The sequence below is a fragment of the Petaurus breviceps genome, unplaced genomic scaffold (assembly GCF_028583685.1).
Source record: "Petaurus breviceps papuanus isolate PSGF00001 unplaced genomic scaffold, PetGlider_PUasm1.0 90977, whole genome shotgun sequence".
Lineage (NCBI taxonomy): Eukaryota > Metazoa > Chordata > Mammalia > Diprotodontia > Petauridae > Petaurus > Petaurus breviceps.
The window spans coordinates 8,886,543-8,904,436 of NW_027187391.1; the positions used below are offsets into that span (position 1 = coordinate 8,886,543).

Sequence of the window (17,894 nt, forward strand, 5' to 3'; positions counted from 1 at the left end):
GCTGGCGGCTGGTCAGGCCCGCCATGGGGCTAAAGCCTCGGCGTGGGGCTGGGCTGGGCTCCCAGAGCACTGTGCTGGCCGATTCCTGCCGGCCTGCCGGGCTGTTTTCAGAGGGAGGTTAGCTTCTCTGTGTCATTTTGTGGGTTATGCAGCTCCAAAGTTTGTTTAGAGTCCCCTTTTTACATGGATTGGGGAGGGTGGAAGCCGGAGCTGCGGGAGGGTCGTGCTTCTACTCCGCCATCTTGGCTCCGCCCCCCTAATCATTTTATTCTAATGAGAAATAATTTGTTTGCTTTTCTTCATTCCATAATAATGAATGCATATACCATGTATATTATGCTAATCATTTTTGAAAACAGATTTTCTATTTTCCATGTGTTTCAAGGAGAGGATTCAATTGTCTAGGTTATATAGATTAACTATTAAGGTTTAAAAAGGTTAACTTGAATTAAAGGTCAGCTAATCGGTTTGATTAGCAGAGTATGTTAAGAAAATAAGTTAAGCAGCTTTGAACAACAGAGTTGTTCCAGAGAATTTTTGTTCCTTGGTTTCTCGATGGTCATTGCAGAATTTGAGGGGAAAAGTTCATCACTTCCTTCTTTCATCTTTATTCTAATTAGATAAATATACTGTAATCTTTATCCTCCAGTTTCTTCCTCTACCCCTTTTAGCAGAAATTCTTACTCTTTTTCTGTATGTCATAAATTCAATTAGCATTCTGGTAAACCCTGTGAACCCCCTCTAAGAATGTTTTTAAAGACATAAAAATATATAGGATTGCAAAGGAAACCGATTATATATTAAAATGAAGATTTAATTTTTTTCCCCATCTTAAGTTCATTTCCTCCCACCAACCTCTCACCCTGTCCCTGCAATCTAAGCCCCAGGTTAAAAACTCTTTATACAGTCCTTAACTATTTTTTAAAGGGCAGCATATCTGAAATCACATGAGATTCCAGTTTGATTTAAGCTGAGGCCAAAACACATAAAGGTGACCTTCAGTAACTTTGACAAGAAAAAAAACATCAGAAGGTTCATCTGGCCAACTGTCCATAAATTGTTTTCTTGGTAGTAACTGTGATCAATGGAACCAGAATACAAGGACTGCCACTTAGTGTAACCATAGTGGGCTGGGATCAATTTGATAGCCATATATCATCAGTCATACTAACCATTGTTGGGTCTTTTAATGTCCATTTAGAACTCAGTAAGATATTTATGAAACCCCAGGAAAGCAAAATAAGAGACAAATTTCATTTTTATGACCAGTGTTTAGTTGTTAGAGGGTTTTGACTAGCAATATTAGAAGAAGCACAGGCAGATCATGGAACAAAAGTCTAATTGTTTTGCTTTCAGTGGCCTAGTATGTTTGTACTCCTTTGCAAACAGAAAGGTCCTCTTAATAACCTTTCCTGAGCTCAGCCCCTGAGGTATGCCTTAATGCATTTACCGTAAACCTATTTCATATGACTAGTTCTTTCTACCTTATCCTTCAATTCATCTTAAAATACCATGCCAACCATCCTTAATGAAGGAGATGGGGTTTTTTTATTTGTTTCTAATTTTAGCATAGACACTCTCCAAGACTAAACCTCAAAGAGCGTTGTATAGGATAGAACCTCCTTGACTGCCTTAATATAGTTGATACTTTAAAATCTTTCCTCTATAGACAATCTGGAATGTCATTTCTGGCTTCTCCTTCTGCATTTGCCCCTTCACTACCTCTTCCACTGACTCCTATTCCTGTTCCCATTCTTAACTGCAGGTGCCCTCCTAGACTGATCCTCTGCTGATCTGTGCCCCTACCTCCCACCCCTCATCTCTTGCATAATTACTGCCTGGAGAGTTGGTCTACTCTTCATGACTACTTACAGGATATCACTATTTGGACACCTTGCCATCACCTCCAGTTCAGTTCAGTGAGCATTTAAGAAGCACTTAGTCTATGCAGAATCATGCCCATTTGACCTGTTTTCTTACAACCTCATCATCTTTGTTTCCTCATACTCTCCAAAATGAACACTGCCCAAAATGCAGGCTGCCTGGTGATCCCACCATCTCTACAAGTGCCATGCTTTATCCCTACCTTTGTGCTATCATTTATATTGTTCCCTGCCTGAAAAGCATTCTGAATTGGGAAATCAAATGCAAATCCTGTACTCTCATTAAGGCCAAGCTCAAGCATCAACTCGAATCTTCCCAAATCGCCAGAGTCCACAGTGAAATTCCTTACTTGAATTCCTGCAGTCTATTCCACATAGTCTATTATTTTAACATACACTGCATTGCACTATCCTCTAGTTATTAAAATGCTCATTGACTTGACTTTCACATCTAATTTTCAGGAGTCTCCCCCTCCCAATTAAATGTGGAGCATCTGCCTTTCGTGCTTTAAGTCATAAATAAGCTGGCTATGACCTTCCTGATTTTTTTTATACAAGGAGAAAGTAATGCTTGAAGAGTAGAAATGTTATTGTATTGAATGAAGTGAAGGAGAAAGGAATGAAGAATCATTTCATATCACTTTAAAATCTAAACACTTTCTTAACCATTGGCTTGTCCAAATTAAATTATTCTTGTGTTGATGGAATAATAATTGAGATGAAGCCTACAGCTTAAAGTTGTAATAAAATGTTTTTTTTAAGCCATTAGGTTTAATCTCTTTTTAGAGTATGTACTGTCCTCTATAGTAAATAAAACTGAGATAAAGAATCCTAAGATCTTAGAAGTGGAATAAGCAGAAATTATTTAGTCATTAGAATTTAACAGGTGTTTGTTAAAAGCCTGCTATGCTTGAATAGTGCCAAAGGGAGGAGGCTTCAAAGACGGATAAGTGAGGCACTGCCCCAGCCTTCAGGGATCTTATAACATAGTAGGAGGGCTATATAAGACAAGCATGGGGCAGCTAGGTGGCACAGTGAATAGAGCACCAGCCCTGAAGTCAGGAGGACCTGAGTTTAAATCCGAAATTGGACTCTAGCTTTGTAACCCCAGGCAAGTCACTTAACCTTTTTTGTCTCAGTTTCCTCATCTGTCAAATGAGTTAGAGAATGGAGCGGCTAGGTGGCGCAGTGAATAGAGAACTGGCCCTGGAGTCAGGAGGACCTGAGTTCAAATCCAGTCTCAGACACTTAACACAAAAACTAGTGTTGTGACCTTGGGCAAGTCACTTAACCCCAATTGCCCTACAAAAAGCAAATAAAATAAAATGAGTTAGAGAAAGAAATGGTCCAGTATTTTTTGCCAAGAATTGCACGTGACTGAAAATAAAACAACTCAGCAACAACAACAAATGCTATATTCTCTCCATCCCCTTCCACCACAACCCCCAATAAAGTATGAGTTCTTTTTGGTCAAAGGCTGGGTCAGTTTGTTTCCGTAGGATCATAGATTTTGAGCAGGAAGAGACCTTAGAAACCACTGTATGCAATTCTGTCATTTTAAAGATCGGGAAACTGAGGCTCAGAGAGTTTTAAAGACTTACCCAGGATCTCACATCTGAGAAATGTCCAAGGCAGAATTTGAACCCAGATCTTCCTGACTCTGTACCACACTACTCAATAAATGCCCGTTGAATTTCTCTAAGGTAAAACTTGTTCCCTCAACTGATCCTCTTATAGTTATATATTTTTAATATATATTTTAGTCACTTTACCACCCTGGTCACCATTCTCTAGATATATTCCAGCTATATATTCTCAACATCCTTAGTAAAATTAAAAATCTAGGCACTTAATGTGATATTCCAGATGTGGCCTAAGCAAGGCAGGGTGCAGTGTGACTGGTATCTCCCTTGCTCTGACCACTCTCCCTTTTAGAATGCATCCTGAGATCACCTTGGTTCTTTTGGCGGCCATACATAGCATGCCACTAACTCATGTTGAGCCAGCAACCTGCTAATGTCTCCAAGAGACCTTTTCACATGAATTGCTGTCAAACCAAGCTTCTTTCGCCTTGTGCTTGCACATTTAGTTATGTGGGTGACTTGACTTATGGTTCTTACCTGATTTTCCATAGCTAAGAAGTAGCAGGGTCCAGACTAGAACCCAGTTCTCCTAGTGCTGGGCACATTCCACTAAATCAGAATAACTTCTGAGTGCCTAGGTTGGTCTTCATTGTGACCTTGTTTTCTTTCCAGTGGATCAAAATCAATTCAGATATTTTTCAGTAGAATAAATTTTCTCCCTCAAACTCAATAACCAAAACCTGCACTTAATAATTGGGAGCATTAAATGTCTTTCATATTAAGCATTTCGAGAAGGGGGCTGTAACTTTGTTTTAAGAGGTGATATTTGAATTTAATATGAAAAGGTATCCTTAGTATTTTTCATAGAAGTTTTCGTTGTTAGTCAATCACTGAAAAATATGTGTGTGTATTTGTTAGAAGAGGCCTCAGAGTCAAATGAAATGCTCAAGACTCTTCTTCCTTAAAGCTGAGACAAAAGAGATAGAAACAAAATGAGGTACAAAAGCTTATCACCCAGAAACTAAAATATTCATTCATTCATTGACCAGTTTTGTTGTTCAGTCATTTTTCAGTCATCTTTGATTCTGTGACCCCATTTGGGGTTTTCTTGGCAGAAAACCATTTCTGCCATTTTCTTCTCCAGACCATTTGACAGATGACGAACTGAGCCAAACAGGGTTAAGTGACTTGCCCAGAATTACACAGCTGCTAGTAAGTGTTCTAGGCCAGGTTTGAACCCAGGAAGAGAAGGCTACCTCGCTCCAGGCCTGGTACACTGAACAGGCTGGTTCACTGTGCCAGCTAGCTGCCCTTTTATTGAACAATATTTCATTAAAATTATTTCTTGTTCATCATATTGTTATTTACCTTCACATGTGTAGCCTTATTGTACTGGTATTTTTTATATTTTGTACTGTACTTTTTATATTTTGTCTTCTTGATTATGTTTCATGTTTTGTCTTCCTAAGTAGATTTCAAGTATCCTGAGAATAGGTACACCTTTATATTCGACCTATGGCACCTTGCATGGAGTGTGACACATACAGGATAGATACTCTCTGCTTGTTAATTGCCTTGCCTGACAAAATTCCTTCAAATCCTTTTAACTTCTTATATATGCTAAGTGTTGGTTTTTTTTTTTTTGCTGGAGAATACACAGAGGAAGGCATCACTTATCATCTGGGAGAAATAGATTTTTTTTTAATGGATGTAAACACCAAAAGTATTTCTGTGGGTATAATAGAGATATGAGGACAGATGCCAGGGGGCATGTACAAATTCATTGCAAAACATAAAACAACCATATGTCCATTTATAGGCCTTTAGGAGAGGCCAAGATAGCAGGAGTCCTTGATGATTTTCAGAAGTGCATTACTAGTAACAATATTAACTAACATTTATGTAGTGCTTGTTATATGCCAGGCACTGTGCAAAGTGTTTACAATTAATATCTCATTTGATCCTCAAAACAGCCCTAAGAAGCAGGTGCTATTATCTCCATTTTACAGATGAGGAAACTGACGCAAGCAGGTTAAGTGACTAACCCAGGGTCACACAGCTCTTGTGTGCATGGAGGCTGGTATGAGAATGATCTCAGGTGTATTGTTAGTTCTCACCATCATCCTTTGTATGTTATAATATTATTAAGTTAAATAGAATAATAAAAACATTACAGCATGTGTAATATGATTACTATTTTATTACAGGAGGACATAGTGGAGAGAGATGCACAGGATAGGAAAGTAAGGGTGGGTTGTGATCTGTGTCTTTGAAGGAGTACCCTGCTACATGGATAAGATTTCAAGTAAAACTAGAGTACTGAAGTATAATTAAAAATATCAACAGCAAAACAGTGTAACTGGTAGAAGTTGATGGTGGGTGAGGTATAGGGTAGGTTGGGGGCAGTCACAGTACTCTATGCTAGAAAGAAGTTTGCATCTAGTTACAAGGTTGTGCAACTTGCATCCCCCAAAATGGGTAGCCCAAATGGTTCTCAATTCTAAATATCTCCAGTTAGCTTCCATCTGATCCTGCCCTCCCCTCCTTTTCTTTCCCTAAAGCTGCAAGAGAAACTGTGTGGTTAGAACGAGAAGAGAGAGCTCGGCAACATTATGAAAAGCACTTAGAGGAGCGCAAGAAGAAATTAGAAGAGCAGAGGTTAAAAGAGGAGCGGCGACGGGCTGCAGTGGAAGAGAAGCGAAGACAGAGACTAGAAGAGGATAAGGTGAGAAGGCTGGTCTTTTTCACATCTTTTGGTCTAAGATGCAACAAAATTATAATGTATGCATTTTCAGGAAAATATTGGTATGCAAAGTAAAATTGTTTCACAGCGGTGATCTGTTTTGCATATGGTGGGCTTGATTTGTGAGAAGGGGCTGTTTGCCTTGTCAAGTCAAATATTCTGGAAATTAAGTTTGCAGTGTAGAGTTATTTGTGCTGAAATATTGAAGAGGTCCCAAAGAGGCAGGATGAACCAGTCCATCTAAATCAGTTATTCTTAATGACTTTTGTGTCCTTGATTCCTTTGGCAGTCTGGTGAAAGCTACAGACCCCTTCTCAGAATAACATTTTAAAAGACATCAAATAAAATGCATAGATTTACCAAGGAAATCAGTTATGTTGAAATACATTGTCAAAAAAATCAATTTGTGTCCCTCCCCCCAAGTTAAGAACCCTGAGCTAAAATTATTTTAGTTGGGATCTATGAACTTGGTGAGTTAGTGGGTTTACTAGTAGAAAAAGGCCAAAGCATCTGAGTTGGACTTAGTCAAACTAACCACTGAATCCTCTTTCACATTTAAGGAACGTCATGAGGCTGTTGTCCGGCGCACAATTGAGAGGAGCCAGAAACCAAAACAGAAACAGAACAGGTGGTCCTGGGGGGGATCCCTCCATGGCAGTACCAGCACCAGCATTCACAACACAGGTAAAAAGGGTAGATAAGAGCTCTTATATCTTTTCCTTTTCTTCTGGAGGCTAAGAATGTACCTTGGAGCTCCTCAGATAGCAAGCAATCCCAAGAATGAAATGTTGATTCTTTTTCTCCCTCCTTTTCAATCTGTACCTCAGTTTTTGCAAAGAGAGCTAAGTTCCCCCAAGTAAGGAGAAACATTGAGGAGTAAGAAACATCAAAGAATGAATCGCTTCATCCTGCTATTGACCTAGATGAAAAAAAATTTTTTTTGGCTACATCTGCTGTTTGAAGGGGACATGTGATGAATATAGGAAGACAGATAAGGGTACAGCCTTTCAGGTGTCAGTGAGGCTGTTGATTTCAAGGGTTCCAAAATTTTTTAACCACAGTGCACCATGCACAGTTTATAAAGTAAGGCATGGATTTCAACTTGATAACACTTTAAGCAAATGAATCAGTTGACATATGTGGTTCAATAATAATAAATGAATTAAATTTGCATATTTTTTTTTGGTAAAGACACCAAACATAAAAAAAAATTTCTTTTTCTGACCAAAGTGATTTTATTTGTATGCTGAGTCTCTGTGCACTGACTTGAGAATGTATTTCAGTAGCACTAATAACCAGGCCAGGAAATGAAGTTACTTCTAAAGTTAGAAATAGTGCATACTTAATATTAGAGGCTTTTCCTTGTTTTGTTTTGAGCATAATTCTCATTGTATGTGGGAATTAGCCACAGGGATCAAGAAAGAAATAAACCTCTACATGATCATCTTAGTGAGTCTTTAATATCATTGTACTGTAAATTCAACATACCTTTATTTCATATGGTGTGTTAATTTTTTTTTCCTTTGTTTTTCATTTATGTGATACGAATGACCCTTTTTTTAATTTATCTTGAAACATCACTGTTTTACATTCTGTCCCTAGGTGGTTTTGTTGAGACATCATTCACCTTTCTCGATTTAGCAGGCCTGGACCACCACTTCAGACCTTTGGGTGGTGCTAGAAAATCTGGTACAGCTGTCATTGTATTTCTTGACTCCCTGACCTGTAGCTAGTACCACAGACCTAAGACCAGTTCATCCCTAGCTGAGCCATCATCATTTAGACCTAATGCATGCTTAATATCCTACTGCTTAGCACTAGATCTGGTAGATAGCACAGTCCTTCTCAAGTGTGATCATTATTGCTTGGGGGCTTAAAGAGTTTGAGATAACACAGCTCTCAATCTATGATTCTGTGATATATGGACAAAGGTTGTCTCCTGTTCACTAGGTGAGCTAGCTATGTCCCTGGAATGACACATTCTTTCCAGGACATACTTCTTACATGGTGTAGCACACTTGATTTGGAGACAGATGACATGAATTCAAATTCTGGCTCTCAGTGTAGCTTTGGGCAAGTCACTTAACCTCTATCAACTGTCAAATGAGGGTGCTGGACTAGATGACCTCTAAGTCTAGTTGTAAATTGATGGTCCTTTGATCCTTTGCAATAAATGTGTTTCCTGCACTCAATTCTTTTTTACAAGTGATTATTTTGACTTAAATCATTAATAATGTTTATTAACTAAGTCATTCTTCTAAAATTCAAGGGCATTCCATTTATTTTAAGTCTTTTTGCTCACTATCACCTTTGCCATTTCTTTTAAACTTGAATACATGCAATAAAATTATTTGTTTTTAAAGTTTTGTACCCCAGGAGCTTGTCTATTTATGACCCTGAACAACTCTGGTAGTCTATTAAAAGGATATGAAAAGCACATGGCCATAAATTCAATTTACTAGGTTGTTATTCACAATATAAAAGCTTTTGGGGGGCTCTCTATTGCCCCCATCTCCATACCTTCCCACTAAGCTTGTATTGGTATAGTTGATGTAGTGTATACTCAGGGTTGTAATTATTTCTTTCTTGGAGTGGCCATAAATAGTTTTCCATATCATGTAGGAAAATCGACACGCTGTTGATTTTATCTGGATTTTTCCTGTGCTGCAAAAATATACCATTATAAAGATTTCTGGAGACAAAAGGGGGAAAAAGCTACTTAAACACAATTCTCTTCTTCCACACTCATAACATTAATAAATCATAACCATTGTTGCCACTAAAAGCAAGAGATGTAGCTCATTGCTCCCTTAGGCTGCTGGAAAAATCTACTTTTTTTTCCAGGGCAGTGAATTGGGGGAATTGATCTGTAGTCCTTGAGAACAGAGACAGTGAAGCTACTGTTAAAAAAAAAAGTCTAGAAAAAATTGAAGTTTGACTAGAATCTCAAGATGATTCTGACATTGCTGCGGGTTAGACCTATATTTGCTATAATTTTCAAAAAGCATTTATTTAGTGCCTTAACAAGGTGATGACATACAAGAAGGCTATATTTTGGGAACTACATGGGCAAAGTTCCTGCCCAAGGTTTGATTTAAAATATAATTTGTCCTGGAGAGAAAAATAGCCTAGTGCACTTCTCAAATCTCCTCAGAAAAAAAAAAAAAGAAGAGAAAGATTCTCTAAGCTTTATTTATGTTCTACCATCTCACTACTCATGACCAAGATGTTCTGATTTATTTTTAGCCTAAATCTTTCTAGTTGCAATTTAAACTCTTTTGGCCTTGCCTTGAGAGTAACTTGGAAAGCCACCAAATTCTACCAAAGGGTCAATCAGTTGGATAGAGACAGATTCTCAAAGATGAGTTCTCTAAAATACTTCATCAATATAAAAAATTTAAAAGAAGTAGCCCTTTTGAGAATCAAAGTGGTTTTCCTAAGAAAATCTAAACTACAAGTTTTTAGCCCTGTAAAAAAAGCTACCAAAAGACATGCATACATGTCTGATGTTTATGGAGAACATATTTAGAGCATAAAGCCTGTTGAAAATAGGGATAGGAATGTGGATTGGACTTGTGATTTCATTGGTATAGGGAATTCCCAGGTGAGCAAATTTTGTTCTATCAAAAAACCTTTTCTATAAATTATAGCATTAGAGAGTTTCCTAGAGTAATGAGAGGTTAAGTGATTTGCCCAGGCTCACATAACCAATATCTGCTAGAAGACCTAAACCTAGGCTTTTCTGGCTAACTCTTTACCCATTACACCAAACTATCTCAAACCTTGGAAATAATGGTCCATCTGTTCAAAGAAGAATGGAAGAAGGTATCTATAGATAGGTATATTGCTAATATAACATATATTATATATTGCTAATATAACAAGTAAAAAGTTTACTCTTGAAAAATTCATAAATCCTATGGGATTTTTCAAATTAGTTTAATGTATATTTTATATATTTATTTTAACCATATTATTTAATTATAATAATCATATAATTTAATATAACATTTTATATATTTATAATATATTGTAGTATTTTAATATTATATTTCCAAATTATTTTTGAAAATAAAACTCAGTAAAAAAGAATCCTAGGTATTATTTTTTAAGAGACTACTGAAAAAAATTAAGAATAATGTGGAGTCCTCGTAATTGGCAGTATTGAGGAAGAGAATTGATGCTTGTCTCATAGGTAAATACTTAGGTTTCTATGATTTATTCTTCAGTATAAGCTGATGTGTTCCTCAGTGTACTGGAACCCATGTAACAATGAGCAGGAGTGGGTTCTTCTCTATTCATGGCATGTTAGACTCAATTTTGCAATTTCTTTCACTATTATCCCTTTCTGACTATGCATGTTACCCTTTGGAATTATTCTAATATTCTTGACTAGGACCAACCACAAGTTATGATAATCAAGACAAAGAGCTCTCATTTCACTTATTTTACTCTTTCTCTCTCTTGGAAGGAGGAGGGCAAATAGTTCATTCGTGCTGTGTAAGCCTGCTCCCAACAGTGTGTGATGATGATGGTGATGGTTCTCAGCAGGTTTATTTCAGAAACTGGATTCTGTGTTAGCACAAACCTTCCATAGCCTGAAAGCGCTTCTTCTTTTGGACATTCAAATGTACTATTGCTAGCTTCCTTTGTGTTCTGGGAAAATTACATATCTAGTAGTTAGAAGGACACACACACACACACACACACACACAGACCTTTGGTTCTTTTTATACCTTTGTGTGCAATATGTTATCCTGCTTTACCTAGAAGAATAATACCCACTTCTTGTTTTTGTTTCAGGGGTGTGTTTTTCTTTTGGGTGGGGGGTCACAATAGTGGTCACCTTAATGATTCCCAGTGAAGCTATCCTAAATACTGCATAAGCTTAGCTTATGACTTTAATCCTCCTCAAGGGGAGATTTTCCTCCATCCTAACCCTCTTTCCAGGGAGAGTGAAATAAGCACATTGTGTTATCCTTATGCTCCTATGGTCCTTTCAGTTTAATCTACTCATATCCCAGTTAGTTTCGCTGACACAGAAACTGATGCCCCAAAGACTGGCTTTGTTTGTCCTACCAAAGAAAGGAATTTCCTGCCCAGCCTTTAAGTTACCCATCAAACATCCACTGAGAAAACTGTGCTATTTTAAGTGATCTAGCAATAGAGCTGAATCCATCCCGACCTAGCTTTCCCTTCCATCTGCCAGCTAGGAAGCTTGGGTCTTGCATGTGGGCTGTCAATTAGCATTATCTCCATTTGTTTTAGATCCAGACAGGCGGTCAGTTTCAACAATGAATCTTTCGAAACATGTTGATCCAGTCATTAGCAAGCGGCTCTCCTCTTCATCTGCAACATTACTAAATTCTCCAGATAGAGGTACAGTCAAAAGGAAAATTTTAAAGTATTCTGTCTCGTTACCTAATGGCTCTTTTGCATATTTACAGCTACAGTAAGCATCTGAAGTTGTTTTCCTTCCCCACATTTCTTAAATAGGAAGAAAAACCTCCAAACTTAAAAAAGCAATAAGCGCCGAGCAACGTTTTCCTTGCCGGGAAGAACATTTCTCATTTTAGAACTTGGCTGAATGATTGCATTTAGCACACGGTGAAAACGGTGCTCCCTGTCAAGTTTTTAGTAAAAGAGTTTACAGCGCCAGAAACTACCACTTTATCCACAAAAAAATGCACGTGGCCTTTTCTGGGAACATTTATTTGGGCTCCAGCCATGTGGTCATTTGGCTGTTCTTCTGTACTATGGGAATGCCTGATTTTGAATTTCCAAGCCTCACTTCAAGTGGTTCATGTTGGTAGATTTCATTTTACAGTTTATTTCTTGACATTCTTTATTGCATGTCATGTGTCCTTGTTCTTGCTTTTCAATGTCCATTCATTTAGCCTTGAGATTTGCCTTAATTTCCAGAATGTCTTCATCTTTGCAAACCTCCAGACAAATTAACCAGTCTTGGCCTTCCAATGAGCAGCATTTCATTCAGATTTTGAGTTGCTTTCATTCCAAGGATTTACAGTACATGAGATGTTAGCAGTTAAAGTTTATTTATGAAAGAAAACCTTATTTTGCCTATATATAGACCATAGAAGGAAAAAAAAATCCTGCTTCTTTTAAAGGTATATAGTATATAAACTATATACTATTCACTTTTCACAAGCTGAGCTATAAGAAATATCAAGATGCTAAAGCTATCTTACTGTGCAATATGAAAACATATCATTTTAATTAAACATCACAAGCTGATTACTTTGAGAATTTCATTATGAAACTGAATGGAAAATTTTCATGTTTATAGTCTTCGTGTATATGTATAAAATGTATTTGTTCTATAGTTGTGTATGTATATTTCTATACTTTTTGTATTGTATGTTGTCATATCATGTATGTCAAATGTTAGAATGTTATAAAATTTTGAAAGTTGCTGTTAACATATTACTTTTAAATGTTTGAACCTACAGACAAAAAAAAAGTGCTCCTCTTGCCCTCTTTTAACCCAAACCCCATTTATTTATTTCCAGGTTATCTGAATTTACTTTCAGAGATTATCCTTGGTATATGATCTAGAGCCAGGGATGAGGAAATTGTGGCCTTCTAGGTCCTTGGGTGCGGCCTTGTGACTGAGTCCAAGTTTTACATAACAAATCCTTTTATTAAAAGGATTTCTTCTGTGAAGTTTGGATGGGCCACATGTGGACTCAATGCTGCAGGTTCCCCACCCCTATATCTAGACAATATGGTTAAATGATAGTGATTTCACATACATTTATCTTTTTCACATCACAGGGATTAGAAACGAAGTGACCCCCCCACCATCTAAAAAATTCACTTTAAAATGTTTGGCCCTCCCTTTGTACCAGAGAAGTCTGAATTATTATGCTATTAAAAGATAAAATATGTTGATATTATATAATGCTATACATACATTTTATGACTTTTGAATTTCCAAATTTTTCTGTGTCATCTGCTGGCCTTCATGTGTCATCTACGGCTTCTATAAAACTCCCCCAAAATCCCCATTTAATTTCTTAAGTTGACCTGTGATATGTCAATATTGTGATGTGTGTAGAAGGGATAACTGTGTTAGTGGGAAGGACCATGAGTTCAAACTCCTTTTTCCAAGTAGTATTCATAATTGCATACAAGCCCCCAAGTCCAACAAAACAGCTGAGGAAAGCTGTCTTTTTAACCATATATCTTTACTTCCTGTGGACTTGATGATCTGTTCAGCATGTCAGCATATATCACCAGCCTTCCCTGGTGCTATGGCTGGAGTTAAGAGGAGAGCAAGAGCTTGGATAACTTTTTCTCTAGCCATCTGCTTAGTGGCAGTGCTAAACTGCCTATCTCAGTAAATCAGATTGTGGATAGAGAGAGTCCTATATACAGGCAGCAAGCAATAGAAGATACAAGACTGAACGTAATAAGATGATTTAAGAGTCATAGAATCTGAAAGCTAGAATGGACCTATGAAGTCCCTCCCCCTCCACTGGCTTTACAAATGAGGGAACTGAGGCAGAACAGAAGTTGAGCGATTTATCTAGGACCAAACAGGTAACTAAGGAATAGTGACTGAAACTCATGTTTTCTCTCTGCGAGCATACTGCATTTTAAATGACTGCCACTAATATATTTCATGGGAATCCTTTCTTAGAGGACCTACCCCTAAATGTAATCATTTCTTTTTGAGGAAAGATTATGGAGAAGACTTTGGGTTTTGGTTGCAGGTGAAGATCAAGTAAGAGTTAACAGTAAGGATCAGGAAATAGTAAATTAAAATTAACCATATTTGAATAAGCAAAACAGAATTAGGAAACTGAATGCTAGACATGGATCTAGGAAACGAGACAGAAATAGGCATCAAATTTAGTAGGTCCTTCTTCTCTGCCTTTTTATGAAGAGAACAATGATCACTCACTGAAGCTTATGGGTCAGATCAGGCCAAAGGACAGGTTCGAGTTCTCCAGGACACCTAAACAAAGGTTCTAGTGGTAAGAGTAGGGACCAATGTCAAGAAGCCAGGTAACCCCCTTACAGTGGATCTGAGGAAGTTAAGAGGTTTTTTGGTTTTTGTTTTTGGTGGTTTTTTTCTTTCAGCAGACATACATTTAATCTAATACTAATTCATTAAAGTTTTCTGAAGTTATACTTCACTACTAAAATGGAAAGAATTCAGACAGGGAGGAATTCTCTTTTTCTATTGTCTGTGAAAGAGGAGTCATTGGCATTGGTATATTACTTCATCTGTTCATTGAAATGGAATGATGCAACCCAGTCCAAGGACACATAACTGGAAATGTTGTAAGGACTCATTGTTAAATCACTTGTATCTATAACTGACCCAGTGGCATAGAGCAACTTCATTGCCCACCCTCATGTCTTAACTTAACCCATGCTAAATTTCATATTTCCTAGTCTTACTTTGCTTATTCATGCAATGGTTATCCTTGCGTCCACTGATTCCTGTACCCTAGTGTGTCTTGATTGGTTTTTAATGATCTCCTAACCTTGATGAAGTGATAGCCCACCCACTTGCCTAGTTACAGAGCATGGTCCTTAAAGCCTAGCTTAGTCAAATAAAGATACCTAGGAAATTAGAGTTTCTTCTAAACTTTGAACCTTTAAGAGAGTGTTTTAATAAAACTTCATTGTGATAGGAAATGAATTGAGAAATACTCTTCTTTAAAGAGGGATTGTGGTTTGCTAAAGTTTCGGGGGTCGGGGGGAGGTATCATTGTAGACAAAACACTTTTAGCCACTGGAAATCCTTAGTTTCTCATTTAGAGTTTTGGTGGCAGGTGAAGATCAAGTAATAGTTTACAGTAAGGATCATTTAATTTCTCATCCTCTTTGATGTCTCTTGCTCAGCAAGCTTTTCAGAGGAGAGACATGTTGAAACATAATCATTAATAATAATAATATTAGCAGGCATGTAGATAGAGCTTTAAGATTTTTCATTTGATCCTCACAACAATTCTGTAAGTGTTGCTATTATCCCCATTTTACTGATGAGGAAACCAAAGCTGAGAGAGATTAAGTGACTTTACCCAGGGTCACACACCTAATCAATGTCTGAGGCAGGATTTGAACTCTTCTCCTCCTGTCTCTTAAGTCCAGGGCTATAAGGAAGGCACCCTTTTTTTTTTTTTTTAAGCAATCGGGGTTAAGTAACTTGCTCAAGGTTACACGGCCAGTTATTTCTGGGTGTGGTGCTGAGTGTCTGAGCCCGGGATTCGATCTCCAGGTCGTCCCAACACTGGAGCCGGTGCTCTTACTCGCTGAGCCACCTGGCCGCCCCTAAGGCACCCTTTTTTGATATAAGATCAAAACCATTTTTACCTGCATGGACTTCAAATTAACAACATTTCCTTCCTGAGTATATGGCATTTTTAATACTTTTTCCATGCCTAGAACTTTATACAATTATTCAGAGAGATCTATCTGATCCCTTTCCTCCAGAAACTTCTGGTAAAACATAAAATCTGTGTGTCCTTGTTTGAAACGCATATTGTCAACTGTCTTTCAAGGCCCCGAATAGACATGTTTGATATAGGAATGGAAATTGCCTTTTCCTTGGAAAATACTATCCATACTGTAAGTAGCTTTAGAATAATAGATTTATTGTCTTTTAAATGTAAGGCAAATTACATTAAGTTTTTAAATTTCTCCATTTTAAGTAAAGACTTTAGGTAAAGGAAAAAAAAGAAAGTGTGTACAATACTTCATCTTCTTAATTCTTAAACTTCAAAGTAAGCTTATAGAGGTCATTTTAAGAGGAGGAAAGAGGCACAATATACTCTTAGACCCAGCAATCTCTCACACCAGCATTATCCTATATTATTAAATGATGTCTTGGGGTCCTACATAGGGGCTTTTTGAAGCAATGTTGTAGGGAAAGAAGATTCTATATGGATCCTCATGAGCTCCTTGGAGAATCATATATACTTATTGTAAAGGAGCTATTTCATCAAAAGAATAATTCTATAAATGACAGTTGAAAATAATTATTTGCATAGAAAGGAAGAGAGTAGTGCAGGAATCCTAGATCCTGTCTATGGATTTTGTCACTGTGTAATTTGGAATGAAACATCTAATTTTCTGTGCCTTGGTTTTTCCATCTACAGTTTGGGTTGATGTGTGCCATCAATATCAAATTTCCTTCGATGTTTGTTACAGATTGAGAAAATGTGTGTGTTAAACTTTGCTGGAGGAAAGAAGGTGATGTGCTAGGTAAAACACTCTTCTTATACTTAGAGAGTATCATTATAATTTATTAGTATTCTGCTCTCTGGGATACTTAGCAAAATATATGTGAACTCCTAATTAGCTACCACCAGCACATAATAATTGATACTTTAAGGAAAAGCCCAAAATAAATGCATGTTCTTAGACTCTAAAACACAGCTCTGTGGTTTTTTGGACCATGGGGGGGGGAGAATTTTATGGCTCATACTTTAATTGTGTGCATTCAGTTATTTTACATTCATAGCAAGGCTCTAATTTCAAAATTTTACAAATTAGATGACTGATGGAGACAAAATGATAAATTCATGATGCTATATCACATTTTTATATTGTATATTTTGATGGGTACAACTTAGTTTTAATTCTGCACCAGTAAATGAATGGGAAAAAAAATCCTTGTATAGAAGCAAAGTCAAGCATGTGCTATATTCCTTAGCCATTCAGTCTTTATCAGGAAATGGGAGAGAGAGTGAGTTTCTGGGGGGAAACAAATCTTTGAGTTACAGTTAAGAGTTGAGCTCTATCCCTCAGCAGCTAGAAAGAAAAAATGGAAAGATAGAATTTTCAACTTTTCCTCTATCCTTCTCATTCTCTTTCTGCTTCACTTCCTTGCTAACTACCCCCCCAACATTTAAAATATAATTATGTGTTGAAAACCTTCAATTAATACAATTCACCTTTTTCCCATTAATTTTTTTCCTATTCTAGTATAATGTATTCTAATTTTAGACTGTAGTAGTTTCCATAGAGATTAGATATAGAGTTACACTATCATTAAGGTCTAAACTATAGTCACATTCATTCAATGGGGTTCACAGAGATTTCTAGATGTTACAATTGCATTCTTTTATTAATGTTTTTATGGAGTTTTATATAGTAATTACTCTGACAATTATTACATAGTTTAATTATTGGAATTCAGTCCAGTAAAGCCCAAATCTAACAGTATTTCACTTATCCCTAGTGTGCACATGGAATGTGATGAAAAAATATCAAGAGTTGAATTCTTTAAATATGTGCTCACATAATTATGCTTTAGGAAATTGGTAATGCGTTCCTGTTGTTGATGTCAGAATTATCATGGATTTCCTCATAATTTTGCCCCAGATAATTTCCAAATGGAAGTCAAGTACTCTTCCCTTGGGAATCTGGCTGTAAAACATTAACCTAAGAAAACTGACTCTGGAAGCATAATTTAAAGAAGGAGGTGCACCTACTTTTTTTTTTTTTTAAAGCAACTGGGGTTAAGTAACTTGCTCAAGGTTATACGGCCAGTTGTTTCTGGGTGTGGTGCTGAGTATCTGAGCCCGGATTTGATCCAGGTCATCCCGACACTGGAGCCGGTGCTCTTACTCGCTGAGCCACCTGGCCACCCCTAAGCAATTGGGGTTAAGTAACTTGCTCAAGGTTACACGGCCAGGTGTTTCTGGG

General features: G+C 37.2%; 1 protein-coding gene across 4 annotated transcripts in view; it reads left to right on the plus strand.

The window, feature by feature from the left end:
* MAP7 (microtubule associated protein 7) overlaps positions 1 to 17,894 on the plus strand; it is a 239,671-nt gene that overhangs the window by 172,251 nt on the left and 49,526 nt on the right. For all 4 annotated transcript variants that reach the window (XM_069077289.1, XM_069077288.1, XM_069077286.1 and 1 more), the window contains 3 exons: positions 6,028 to 6,191; positions 6,770 to 6,893; positions 11,478 to 11,588. In XM_069077289.1, the coding sequence (XP_068933390.1) occupies positions 6,028 to 6,191; positions 6,770 to 6,893; positions 11,478 to 11,588 (399 nt within the window). The remainder of the gene's footprint in view (positions 1 to 6,027; positions 6,192 to 6,769; positions 6,894 to 11,477; positions 11,589 to 17,894) is intronic.